Source organism: Ixodes scapularis, unplaced genomic scaffold (assembly GCF_016920785.2).
Source record: "Ixodes scapularis isolate PalLabHiFi unplaced genomic scaffold, ASM1692078v2 PGA_scaffold8__174_contigs__length_109621045, whole genome shotgun sequence".
Taxonomy (NCBI): Eukaryota; Metazoa; Arthropoda; class Arachnida; order Ixodida; family Ixodidae; genus Ixodes; species Ixodes scapularis.
Window position 1 is genome coordinate 70,653,051 of NW_024609883.1, and position 14,588 is coordinate 70,667,638.

General features: G+C 48.0%; 1 protein-coding gene across 1 annotated transcript; it reads right to left on the reverse strand.

Annotated features, from left to right (window-relative positions):
• Nucleotides 1-9,628: 9,628 nt before the first annotated feature.
• Nucleotides 9,629-10,881, reverse strand: LOC120838733 (solute carrier family 35 member G1-like). The gene has a single exon (XM_040208776.1). The coding sequence runs from the start codon at nucleotides 10,842-10,844 to the stop codon at nucleotides 9,717-9,719; it is 1,128 nt and encodes a 375-aa protein (XP_040064710.1). The 5' UTR covers nucleotides 10,845-10,881; the 3' UTR covers nucleotides 9,629-9,716.
• Nucleotides 10,882-14,588: the final 3,707 nt, after the last annotated feature.

Below are 14,588 nucleotides of genomic sequence, written 5' to 3' on the forward strand. Positions count from 1 at the left end.
CGGGAAGCTGAGGAAAAGCATTTGCAAGGTTTTTCAGGAGGAAAGCATGGAAGAGGTAGCGAAAAGCGTTTTGAAACCGTTACGTTCAACGCTCACCCTTAAGTTCTTTTTGAAGGATCACAAGATTGAAATGCCCCTTCGTACCGTTGTTAACGAGAATGGGACGTGGCAGAAGGTGGTCTCATGCTTCTTACAGCGGGGTTTGAAGTTAGCTAATTTGGAGAAGTCAATTGCCTTAAAGAACTCTAGTGAGTTGATTGAAGTAATGGAAAAGTTTCACGGAAGGAAGTGCGCGGTATTCTCCATGGACATCAAGGACCTATATTACTCTTTAGAGAAAAGCAGACTAATGAATAGAGTGAGGATCGCCTTGGAAGGGAACCTTATTAAGTTTCAATCAGGAACAGGAATAGCGGTGGATAGTTTTCTTTCGGTGCTAGACCTTTATTTACAGTCAACGGTATTGGAATACGAAGGTCGCAATTTTGTGCAAAAAGAGGGAGTTTGTATAGGTTCGTCTGTAGCGCCTTTGTTAGCGGAAATTTACTTAAACACGGTGGACCAGCAAGTGTATGACAAGGTAGAGGAGTTGTCTCCAAAGTGTTTTGTGAAAAGATTTGTGGATGATATCTTAGTTTGCTCTGTTCAGGAAGGATTGGACCAAGTTTTAGACCAAGTAGTAAGGTCAGCGGCGCCAGAGTTGAGATTCACGTTAGAGAGGCCAAGGGGCGAGGTCCTGCAATTTCTCGACCTGCGTTTGCATTTGGAACGAGGTCTTTGTTGGGAGTATGGGAAGAAAAACCCAAAACCGGTTCTGTCAAAGAATAGCTGTCACTCGAAAAATGTAAAAGCCGGGGTAGTCAGATCTTTGATTAGTAATGCTTTGGTGAGATCATGCATGCATTTCGGACCGGAGGCACTAAAAAACCAGTGGGAAAGACTGGTAATGGCAGGATATGGGGAAGAGTACATCAAAAGGCAGATTGCCCTACAGTGCAGGGAAAAAAAGGGGAAGACGCAAGAAATCAGGAATAGGTACGCTGTGGTTCCGTATTTTCACGAGGTGTCCCACAATCTTAGAGCATGTGCAGAAAAAAAAATATGGCGTGGATGTCGTATTCAGCACGGATTTTAGGTTAGATAGATTGACACCTTTTGAAACGGCTCAGAGGGGCTGTCAGAAGGCGCATAGGGAAAGGTCGGTGCCGTGTAGCGTAGGCGTGGTGTATGAGGTTCCTTTGGCGTGTGGTTTTAAGTATGTAGGCCAAACCTCTCGGTGTTTAAACGATCGTTTAACAGAACACAAAAGGAATGTTAAAAATAATGCAGCGGATTCGGAGTTGGCTAAGCATCTGGAGGAGTGTAGAAACTGCACAACGGATTGGTCTGGAACGGATGTAGTTGTTAAGGAAAGGAACGATGTTAAAAGGGTGGTAAGAGAAACAATTAGGATTAGATCGTCGGGAAATTGCATTAGTCAACCTTCCATGCAAATAGGGAACCGCTGCAAGCAATTTCTACAATTTTAAGTTTTTTTTTTTTTGAAAGGCTTTGTTGGTGTGTATTGTCTGTGGTGTGTACCGGTGTGTATTGTCTGTTTTCTACAAGTTTGGAGGTGACCAGTTTTGAGTGGGATGTTGTTGTTGGCTGTTGTCCTGTTTATTGTGAGGACACAAAAGAGTTGCTTGGGGCTTTGTGAGGCATATCTTCTGCTAGAACCTTTTCACTTGGAAACGTTGGGAGTGTCCGCTTCTTTTGTGATATAGTGGAACCTGTAAAGTCACGGTGCGAAGGACAAGTCGAGACAAGTCGTATGTGATTGGTTGTTGACGACGAAAACGAACTATATAAGAGGAAGTTTTTGAAATAAACGTGTAGCTGAGTTTGAGACCTGTCTGTTTTTTCTGTTTCTTCTGCTCTTCAAAAAAAAAAAAAACCCCAGTCTCAGGGTAAACGACGAAATGGTTCCTCTCGCCCTCTTTCTTGTCTTTTGTGCGGGGCTGAAGCGCAGTGGAAGCTACGCTGGCCTTGACAACGTAGCGAGAAAAAGTTGACGCAGAATACAGTGTAAAAAGAGTTAGTGCCAACTCGGCCCAACGTTTTGTGTAGCATGGCGCTCTCGGTGCTTTGACATGTTTAGAAATGATGGTTGACACTTTGGCCATTGCTTATTTCTTATCTTTCGCTACTCTGGGAGGCTTGTCTGCGACGAGAAGTGGAAAGATTGTTCCTGGTTAACCATCCTTGTAATTATTTGCATGTGGAAGTTTGTGTGAGACATTTCAAAGTTTCGCTCACTTTATATGCAATGCTCTTGTCATCCGGTGGCTGCAACAAGGGACACTGGCGCTAGGAGCCACACCGTGATGTAGCTGACCTGTCACAACTTTCCCATATATTAACAGCTTTACATTTGAAGAGCAGCATTTGAGAAACAGTTCATAATTCGACGCGAGGTCCCGTGGGCATCGCGACGAATGTTGTCAGGAGCAAGGAGCTTCTTGCGGGTCCGCAGGACAATCTGGGTTTGTAAATATGCACGTTTCTTCGACACTAAGTTGTCGGACTCTCTGGGAGACTCGTGCGGTGCGCCTGCCAATAACGTCGCCAAGTAGCTCGTATCGCTACAGACGGGCGCTGGGAGCCACAGGCCACGCATCCACCGGTTGTCGGAAGCAGTTTTCAGACTGTGGGCGCGCGCGTTGTACGCCACTTGTTTTTTGGTTGGCGTGAGGGTTTTCTTCGGGATATATTTAATTTGCTGACAGCTTCGAGCTTCTGCTGATTTCCAAGAGTAACGCTTTTGTGTTATAAGAGTAGTGCAAAGCACTAGGGACGGGGCGGCTTTTTAGCTACCTCGTTCCTTGCGCTGATGCGTGCAGCTCGAACCCGGCTCCTGGTGCAACCACCGCTGGCAGCAGAGAGTCGCCGTCTCAGTTCCCGGCGACTTCAGTTTGCGTACGCAGGGTGCCATCTAATTCTGTTAGTAGCACCGCGTGGTCTTCAAAACTTGATTCCCCCCCCCCCCCCCCCCCCCCCTGCGCTTGGCCGGTTAATGTACGCAGGCAACCGAGTCCAGATACAATGGGGACCCGGCCAAAACCTGTTCTCAGGGACCCATTGCTTGCCCTCGGTGGCAGTATCTCGACCGAGAACAATGAGCTCTCCCTTCAACCTCGCCATACTGCGAGTCGGGAGAGGGCAAAGAGATGCCTTCGGGGTGCTGCGTAGGCCCTTCTTTCCGTCATTCAGGAAGACGTTCATGCCCCCAGGGATGGGCAGTATTTCAAATACAAGTATTTCAAATACGTATTTCAAATACTTTGTGTATTTTGCATTTGTATTTAATTACAAATTGGGTAATGTATTTGACGTGTGTATTTAAATACTAAAACGTCGGTATTTAAATACAATTGTAATTAATTAAAATTTCGCGGGCGAAAATACATCCCTCAAATTTATTGTCAGTGTCCAGAGCAGGAAGAAAACTGCGTTCTGCACCGAATGCAGTGTCTCTCAATCAAGCACAACCGTTTAGTGACTTTGCGATTACGGTGCTAGTCCAGGGCAAGAATAGTGACGAACGGTCTTGATGAATGTGGTCTCAAACGGCCTTGATGACTGTGGCAGAGGCCACCCTACAGAAAATAAAAGGTCACACAACTAGGAAAGTGACGCAGTCGGCACTGAGCAATATGAGGCCAGAGGTTGTACCATATGTACACAAAATGGCGCACAACCTCAAGAAGGTTGCGAACTGGTACGGAGTACCTCTCGTGTTTTCAACGCCAAAGAAACTCGGACAACTTTGCCCTCGAATTACTAAAGAAATCAGGAACGAGCAAAAATGTGGCACGAAGCACGCCAAGCCGTACATCGAATGCGGCACAGGGGTCGTGTATGAAATCCCCCTAACGTGTGGAAAATCTTACGTCGGACAAACGGGAAGATGCACGAATGACCGTTTAAAGGGCAACTCCGCTTCATTTTTGATATTTAGAAAACTATGTAGCCCTCTTCAGTATCATATAGGAAGACCCCATGTCAAATATTACGATCTAATTCCGTCTATATATTTAATAAACTGGCCAGCAAACCTTCAAGTGAGCCAAGTCGCCGAAATCTGCCAACTCTAGCGTGCGACGTGAGGCGCAATCGTCAGCGCAGCCATTCATGCGACGGAGTTTGAGCGGCAAACGTTCATCCACTACGTCAGAGGCATAACTACGTCATTCTCACGTTTTTTTCTTTTTTACTTCTCAGAGCGAAATTGAACGATCACGTCATGAGTTTCTCCTCCCGGTGTTGGCTGAACGGCGTCCACGTGATCACCGTAACGCGGATGCGCTAGTTTGCGCTGCCCCGCGCGCTTATCGGTCTGTTTCTCCGCTGCCCTTCTCCTCTTTCGTCTTCTCCCTTCCTTCTCTCCCCCGGGCCATCACCGTCCACGCAACACCTCCTAGAGAAGAAGGCCAGAGCGCTCTGAGACCTCTGAGAGGTTACGTCACAATGGCGGAGGAAGGAAGTCCATGGCGCAACTACGTGAGAATACGCTATCGACGTGAAAACAATGTCCCTCGACAAGCGGCGCGGTGGTGTTCGTTCATGCGCGTTTATCCGACATTAATATGCGTTTTAAAGGAGCAGTCTTGTACAATTTATTATATATATATAATATAAACGTATTATATAACGCGCTACCAAGGTTGAGAGTACCAAAATTATATTTATGAGTATTCCCGTAACCGCGGGACTACGTGCAGTTCCGCAGCACCCCACACTTTTCGAAAGGACCGGCTGCGATGCTGCTGATGCCACATGGCTCCGATTCTGGTAAATTTACGTTGTGTGTGAGCTGCTGACTGTCTGTAAAGGAACGCTGAGACATCTCAGAAGGGAAGCAAACCGAAAAGAAATCCAGTCGTTGTCGCAGGGAGCGCACACCAGCAAGAGATAGGTCGACAACGTTAAGCCTTTCGTCGCCGCTGCTCTCGTGTGTGGTACTTTTGAGACTTGTTTCCCGTCGTATTTCTGTCATCACCGTAATCTCGGGTAGTTTTTTTTTTTTTTGTGTGTTCGCTTGATACTACGGCATTTACGTGCATTCGTGAAACAAGTCCTGCTACGGTTTGAGTGACGTGTGACAACTAGCCAACGAAGGCTCTGGTCGACTAATCGATAGACCTCTCTCTCGACAAAGAGAGGCTTCTTGGAGTTCGTGTTCAAATGTGTTCGCCATGGATATTGTGGGATGCATGGATACGTTCGGTAGGTGAGAAACAACTTATTTACGGGCTTTCTTGTTCATGTAGGACGGAAGTAAGATGCTGCAATCGTTCTTTTTAATCGCATGATAAATTGCAATTTTGTTCCTTGTCATTATTCGTATGCAGTTGCGTCGACATTTGTAAATATGCGCGCTAATCTAGTTTTCACTGGAAGACGAAAATCAAGTTTGTGTGATTATTGAAAGTGAGTTGTTTGTGGTTCTGTGTTTATTTATACTAGAGTTATTTTATTGCCTTTTCCGCGTTTATACTAGAATCTTAACTGTATTAAGGTGATAGTATTATTATATACAAAATAAGTTATGTTTTGTTCTAAAGCAGCTCGAGCCCATAGGGAGAAGTAAATTAGTAGACTAAGTAGTAAGATTAGTACCCCTGCCACAGGGAAACGTTAATATATTTTCATTCAGTGATATAGGATTTAATCAGCTCGCGGCCTTGAGTGATTATACGAGCGCCGCAAGCGGATTTGTCGACCCTATAATGTAATTCGATCGAAATTACATTAATTTTGCCATGTGGCCGGGGTATGATGCAAGAATTCAGTGACTGCACGCGATAACGTCGCTTACATGATCGTGAGAAACGCTTGTCTTGCCTTGTCCGCGTTGACTATGTCTACCTGATTTTTAACTGTTCTGTTTTGCTGTTTCAAAATCACTGCGTGTCTCGCCATTTCGTCAAAGTATTTCTGTATAAAATATGCATTCCTACAACAATAATTGCATGACTCAATGTTTTCGACTTAAAACAATCACATTTTTCGATAGACGTCTTGTACGCATACCTCGTGCCATTCCGTACCGATTATTTAGCGGTGTAATATTTTGCTCGTGTAATAAAATGTTTTCTAGACCCGTTGCTATCTGCAGCTTTCATTTTAGCTAATATGACACGCGTATGTGACTAAAAACGCGTTACGACGGTCGATCTACGCGCGTTGCATTCGCTTCGACGCGCGCCCCCGATGGCCTTCCTTTGCGACGTCACGAGAAGAGCACTACGGCCTTGTCTTCTAGGAGGTGTTGGTCCACGCCACGTCACGCGAAGCCACCTGCCCGCGTCGCGTGTCCTGTCCCTCGCCCCCCCCCCCCCCCCCCCCCCCCCGAACGTCACAAGACCACGTGGTTTGACGTGACGTGGCCATGACTCTGACGACACGAGACCAATGTTGCCTGACTCAACCGAAGTTTCGGTTTCGGTACCAGCTGATGTTTAAATTAGGATTACACAAATAATATTCCACATTTCGCGAATCCGAAGACGTAGAGCTCTTTAGTAGTGCTTTGTGAAATGGAATCACATGTAAGCCTAATTTTTTTTGGAATTGAGCGGAGTTGCCATTTAAGGTTGAAAGTTACTTTATAGCGAAAAAAATCGGCGGAGTTCCTCTTCAAGCCTAATATTTAGCATGGCTCCACTGCACCTTTCTTTTCAAATTGTGCGTCAGCACACCTGCACGAACTGTAAGCATCAACTTTTAATGCGTTAGCATTAGAACGTCCGTCTTGACTAAAGTAACTGGATCGTTGGAAAGTAGCGCCAAGCTCCTCGTATGGTCGCCATTTTGGCCCTTGAAACGAACAATTTCTCCTTGACCTCTCCATCCTTGAGGAGCCGATCTTTTTGTCTGGTGACGGGTAGTTTTATTGACACGCTTCTTGTATACAGAGATTTTGCAATTCACACACCGGCGAAACAAACGTACCAAGCACCGACACCACACGCGGTGTCGGTGCTTGGAAGCATTGAAAAAATAATATTCCTGTTTTGAAATACGCAAGAGGAATAATATAATTGTAAAAGATCCGTGGTGATGGGCATGATTGGTAATTAAGTTGACTGCGTTCACAGTACCAAAGAGACGCTTATATTAAGGGGGGGGGGGGGGGGATTGTGGCCGAGTAGGCTAGCGCATACCAGCTCGGTGCACCTGGAGCGAAAGCTCGCGCTGCAGAACCCAGGGATCTTGGGTTCAATCCCCACCCCTGCCCGTTTCGATCTGGATGAGCATCGTACCGGCGTGCGGTCGTGTATCACTACTGCGTGATGCACGTTAAATACCCCAGGCTAGCGGTTGTACTGCACTGGCTAAATTTCTCATCTGCAGCGAGTGACTCGTAACCTACACGCTGTCTAAATATCCACACAACCCCCAATTATTTTAAGCTTATATTGGCGAAGAACGCCTTCAGTACGATGATGCTACATGGTGATTTGGTGCGACTGGTTTAGAAAAACCCACTCAAAGCTTCGAAGATATGAAGGGGCCGAAATGGCGATTGTCATGACAACGGAGACCGATTAGCAAATCGACTTGCGAGGTTTTGGCCGTCTGTATGTTAGCATTTGTTTGTGTTCGGCTATCAAGCAGGGAAGGTTAATGGCCCTACTTTCCCATGATCCAGTAACTTTATAAAGCCCCTCGATATGTTTCCGTTTGTCCTTCAATGGACCGATCTCACCAAGCGTTCCACGCATGCGTGACGCCGCCATAGAGGAGGCAGACGCCAGTTCACGAGATAGCTCATGCCGCCCCGTGCTCTGCTCGCGCAGACCTCCAGCGGGGTTGTCGCACGTGCAGGAAGACTACAGCTCCCACGATGCATGTCGGCAGCGGTGGCGTACTCAAACTAGCTGGTGAGGTTGGTCTATTGGCGTCAAATGCGCCAGTGCGCGAGGCCCGTGTCTGAAGCGGCCCTTGGAAACAAATGGCGGCGCAGCACTGAAATGAGCGGCCCTTGGAAGCGAATGACAACATTATTAGATTACCTCAGTCACCGAACTGCTCATAGACGCTGCTTTCACGAGCAGTACTTCCCCCCCCCCCCCCCCCCCCTCTCTCTCACCACGGCTCGCCTCCCGTTGTTCGACGCGCCGACGGCTGCGATGGGAACTGCACTACTTACGTTTCGAAGCGCATCGTCTAGATGGCGCACCACCCTACTCTATAAAAGAAACAGTTCTGAAACGAAAAGCTAGATGGCGCTTCAAACGACGAGAGGCCAGAGCCGTTTATACTGAGAGAGTTTGGCCTTCTTAAGGAGATTTTAACAGTCTGACAACCACAGCAGCGTAGTCTGGCAACCGGGGGATGACTACTTCCGTCCGCCATATTGTGGATCTGACTCATAGGAACTCTACGCGATTTCTCAGGAATGAACAAGACAAAGAAGTATCGCCATATTGTGTTATTGCGAAATCCGCTTGTTCTAGCGGCCAACAAGCTCCGCCCATCGGCCAAACTCTCTCAGTATAAACGGCTCTGCGAGAGGCGAACTGAAGTGAGTGCGGGGCTGTACACTTTTCCGCGGGAGTTCCACAACTGAGGTAATCTAGTGACGTTGGCGAATGGCGACGGAGCGCCCGCTCGTGGCACGCGTCTTGCGCGTTTCCACAACAATGGTTGGCGGTACTTGTGTTGTAAGCGTGAATTTTATCAGGGGACTTTAGTTTGGACGAAAATCCGGCAGTGTCTTTCCTGGTCTTTCGTTTGTCAGCGCGGGGGAGAGAGGGAGAAGGGGGAGAGGGTGACGCTTGCGACGCTCTCATTGGTCCGAAGCGCTGACGTCAGCACGCGTCAACCTCTCCCTCTCTCCCCGGCGCTGACAAACTGACAAATACCTCCGGGTTTTCGTCAAAGTCACGCACAGAGCTGGAGCGGAGCCAGAGAGAAGGAGGCGCCGCACAACAACCCCCTGGATAACAAAACTGTAGTGCTGAGTGAGATGGCGTGATCAGAGAAGGCCAACGCTGAACACAGATTGGAAACGAGTGCTGCGTCAGCGCTCGGCTTCGAGTCAAGTTTGAAATTTGAGCCGAACGTTGACGCAATCGTCCTGTCCAATCTGTGCCCAGCGTTGGCCTTCTTTGATGACGCCATCTCATTCAGCACTACGGCTTTGTTATCTAGGAGGTGTTGGGCCGCGACGCGGTGGAATGCGGGCGTGCTCAGTGTCCGCTCTGCTGTCGCTGGTTGTTCTTCGCTCTGGGTTTCCGTAGCAGCGGTGCGTGGGCTGTGATGTGTACGTGTAGTTAAAACGATGGATGCGGTTCCTTTTACGACTGGTATGAATGTGGTTCTTTCCACGAGTGATATGGGTGACCGCATCCAAGGGTGGCGACATACTCTGACAGGCCCCCTTTGATAAAAGTCAACGCTGACCCCGCAACAAAATTAAAAAAGGCCGCAAAAAAAAAAAGGAAGCAAAAGAGAAATTTAAAAGAAAAAGTGAATGGATCAGCGTTAGCTTTTCCCAAAGGAGACGTGTGTGGCGTTTCCAAGGGCCATGTTAACGCGTTCCTTAAGAATCCACAAAAAGATCTTCCTGTGTTTTTTATTCACTGATATATTTTTAATCGGTCGTATAGACTAAAATATTCGAACACAAGAGATGAACGAGCTATGTCTGTGCTGAATGTCTTATCTCAGTAGGCCAGCCAGAAGAAGAGCCGTTTGAACAGAGAGTCCTCTTCAGCCTCTGTAACTGTCTTCTTAGCCATGGACAAGAAGACGCAGGCGGATACCAAGGCAGCCCCCGCGAAACTGTACTTATCCGGGATATTCCCGAAAAGGATGAGTTCCGCAGCGAACATGAACACAACATCCATCGCTGCGATCACCACCGACACTGGTCCTGCGTTTTCCATCTGAAGGGCTTTGATGAGAATCATGTGCTCTAAAAAGCTGAACACGGTGAAGCACACGAAGATGACTCGCCCCAGGCCGCACCTGGGCAGAACGTACTGCTCAGTACCGGCGGAAAGTAGAAGACACTCGATGACTCCCACGAAACCATACATGAAGAGTGTTACCGAGTGGTGCTCGCACCGGACCGTCCTGCTGATAAGGAACTTAATGGCGCCAAAGACCGTGGACAGTAAGGCAAATAGAATACCACTGCTCCTCATGGGGTCCGACTTGCTCTCCTTCGACGTCTGCGCGAACGGGAATGGCAGCTTAGCTGACATTATCAGTCCAGACATGGTGAGGAACAGGATGAGGACATCTGTGGCTCCGCAAGGCTCGTGGAGGAAGACCCTCGCGAGCGCCGTCACGAAGACTGGAAGGCATGCCAGGATCACGGCCACGTCGGAGAGTGGGATGAGCTTCATGGACCAGAAACGGAAGTACAGACCCGCGAACCCAGCGGTGGCCCTAAAGACCAGGTAAATCCTGTTGGACCTTTGACCCCACGGGTTCTGTCCGCTGTAGATGACGAGCGGGATGGAGAAGATGAGGATACCCGCTAGCCTCATGGTGGTGAGCTGGAGCGTCGGAATGTCGTAGAGAATTTTGATGAACACCGAAATGACTCCGACCAGCGCACTGTTCAGGGCGGCATAGAACATGCCCAGAAAAAAGTTGACGTTTTTCTGGAAAAGAACTACGGCCGATTCGGTAGGCTTCACTCGGCGCCTGGCCATCTCGGCCTCGATGAGGTCCGGTAAGCTGCGCCAGGAGGTCGGACCCTGCCTGTCGCCGGCCGTCATTTTGCGCCCCGCGCGAATCGCGGTTCGGAGACTTTGCGTTGAGGCGGCCCTTTTCGGCTCCATCTTGATGCAAGTGTCGGCTTGGGCTTGAGATTAGTAGCGACATGCCTTGTTCCTACGGAAAAAAGTCATCCCTCGCCGGTTCATGCGAAAGGCCAATAGACGTGCCTTCGGCGGGCTCATGGACAAATGCTGCTAGGAGACTTCCTGGCATCCATATGTGCAGAATGAAAACGTCAGAGCTTTCACCAGTGCGTTGTGCAAAATTGTTGGCTAATCAGCTCTTCGCCTATTGTGAACGAAACCAGTTATATATCATTAAATGTTCACACATTTTTTAAGTAGTCGGCAGAGAGCTGACTCCGAAAGATTTCTCGAACTTACCACGATATCAGATAGCTGCGTTCTCCCATTTGCAAGAAGCCGTCTTATGTCGTTTTGAACGTCATGCAGTGCACCATCAGGATCTCGGACATTAGCATTCAATTCAATGGCATCGTCCCCCTTTTCAGCACTGCTGAAGAGGTGGCGCCATGTTGTTTTGGCCACGACCTCTGGTTTTGGCACTCACATTGCTCACACCACGCACAAGCTAGCAATGAGTTTAGAGTTTTCTTCTTCTTTAATGCGCGGGGACGCTGCACTGAAAGAAGATTGAGGGCGCAGGTGAGGTGGTGAATATTCAAAAGTAGCGTAATGTTCGTCAATGCACGAGGCACATATGCAACGTGCAGCCCTTGGAAAGATCACGGCGGCACAGCGCAGTAGTGAGCTAGATTTCAGACGCCATGAATTTCCCCGAAGGGGCGAGCGGCACGTGCCTTGAGCATTTCTACAACAATGAATGGCGCTACTTTTCCCAGGATAAACTCTGCTAGGCTCGAGGTGAATATCAGGCAGTATAATTAAACCGGAGACCCGGAAACAAAGACACACACAACACCGTATTAGATACAGCAAAAAGTTTTATTCCCGCGAAAGACATGTGGTCTGTAGCTGGACATCAGACAATACGCAAGTCTATGGGAGAGACACACAAAAGTAGGTATATTGAAGCTTGTACGCGATGTTCGAAGGCGAGCATTTTATGATGTGCTGGGGTCATTATATCGACGGGCGCTTGGAGATCGAATCGGCATTCGTCAAGCGTTCAACGCCGATATATATATATATATAAACATTTGATATTAAAAAGAAATCAAATGGGACGGAGTATTACCGACTGTGCCGGCGTCGCTTGCTTCAATCACTAAATGAATGATAGGTTCAACAAATGAACGACCCGCTCCGAGTTTTTAAGTCCGCCACAGCAGCCCTCCACTGCAGTTCAAAGAAAAAGCTTGTACCGCAAGTACTCTGTACAAGCTCTTGAAGGGATGTGAATGCTCCCGTAAAAGCATTCTCTCTACCGACCTCTGATGACTTCGAGACCACGAACGACTTGACATTGGCACTCGGTTAATCAAATGTTCAATCAGCTCATTTTTGATGATCTTCTCTTCTAGCCCTGGAATGCAAGGTGGCGCTGCTTTCAGCACGTCTCGTCGCGGGGGAAGTGTGTGCAAGGTGTATGCACATGGTGTGTGTTTACTTGTAAATATATCAATAAAATGTAAACTTTGGGCTGACTATTGCCGTATCACTCAAGACTATGAAGTGATCTCTGTAGGAACAGGAAATGCTGTTATAAGTGAGCTTTATCGACCACCAGGTGACCGCAGTGTTTTCATCAGCTTTGCGAGTGGTGTTTACAGCTCGTAAATGATTACCATTACAATTTAATTTAGGGGGGGGGGGGGGGAGAGACTTCAATATAGATATAAAATAGCGTTTGTAAGCTTGAATTTAATATTTTAATCGAGACAAACGGATGTGTCAGCGTTATTAAATCTCCCACTCGAGTCACAGTGCGTAGTGAAACAAGGATCGACATTTTTATTACGAAAGTACAGCCTGATAAGATTACAGACGGAACGCAAAGGTTACAGACGGAACGATAAGGTTACAGACGGAACGCGATTAGTGACCACCTTCCAATATTCCTATGCTTTGATATCAAACCATATAAAAACGTTAGAAAGAAAGGAAGATTTGTATTTCAAGATATAAAAAACGACAGATTAAAGGAGCTGTGCAACGAAGGCGCCTCGACCAAAGGAGGAGAACTCACAGCAATCCGCCTCGCCCCCGAGACGGTCCTCGCACTCCCCGACCCGCTAACAACGAATCTCCGGATATTTACAGATTCGCAAGAGGCGGTGAAGGAATGTAGAATAAGGAACAGTCCAAGCCGGATAGTCCGCTCGATAAAGAAACTTGCTTCTCAACTAGCTTCAAGAGGCACCACCACAAGAATTGCATGGGTTCCCGGTCACGCGGGCATACCCGGCAACGAACAGGTACATCGCCTGGCCCGCGCGTCGCTTATTCTTCCCCGCGGTTCGGACGACATACCTGCATCACAACATGACCACGGGTACGGCCACGCTCGCGATCGGGCACAGGCCAACTGGGAACCACAAGAATATGATCCAGGCGAGGTTCGAGCCAAGATCAGAGAAAACTATCTAGCAAAACTCAAAGAGAAGCTCCCCGAAAACCCAGACCCGCTCCCTTGCACGCGTTTTGGAAGACGGGCGAGAGTTCTCCTGACTCGAGTGAGGACAGACACCGCACTAACACCAGCGCGCATCGCATCTTTGAGCCAAGGAAACAGATCCGGAACTTGCTCCAAGTGCAACATGCATCTGTCGTGCCTGGAGTTCGTAAACCGTTGCCTTCCAGCGATGTCTACACGCAAGTTTTTCTCCTTCGCCTTTCCAGCCCTCCTGTACAGCTCTTCGTACAAGGCTTTCCAGTCTGTACAGCTGGCGTCAAGGTGGACATTTTTCACTTGGTGTGGGAGTGTCCAGAATACAAAGACATAAGGGCAAGACATCGACCAACAGACATCGCATCTATGGAGGGGTGGACGCATCCACCAGGCTCCGAGAGTGACAGACGAAGAGTCTTGAAAGGTCTCCTGGATTTTATCTATGAGGCCAAGCTGGACATATTCATTTAGATTTAGTTACCTTTCCTTAGTGCCAGCGTCCAGATCTTGATATCAACGGCGCACTCCCCATACCCCCTTCCCTCTTTTCTTCCTCTTTTTTTTCTTTTACTTTTCTTCTATGGCATTAAACGTTTTCTGACTGACTGTGCAACGATATTCAGTTGGAATGTTTTTCACTATACAAGAGCTTAGTGGCACTAGTGGGAGTCAAGGATACTCACACGCAACTCCGCTGTCCAAGAAACTCCTTTGTTGCGGTGTAATTTCAAAGACAAAAGCGATAATTTTCATTCATTCTCTCTTTTGCAAAATTTCATGACGTAGCGTGGAGATCGCAGTACACCCATATGACGATATTTGAATGCTGTTCATAGATTGGACCCTAGCATTGCGTGGGCACTCGATTTTGGGCTCGTGATAATTACTAGCTCGAGCAGCATACGGGTAGTGGCCCGTGTCGAATCGCTGCAACAACGACCATAGCCGAACCATAACAATGCCTAGAATTCAGAGCGTGCCCTTTGCTTTGCCAACCCCAGCGCGTGGCTATGATCAACATTGGCGGCATATAATCGGCTCCAGATCACGTGGCCGCTTGTTCTGGCTGCGAGTTGAGGGGTGAACGCTGCTCGTTTTTCTTTAATTTTTTTCTGGGACTTCTATTGCGTGGGGTGAAAAACGAACGCGTGTTTCATAGGTCATTAATGTCAGGATCCGTTCTAAGCGGTATTTGCGCAAAGTACAAAAATTGT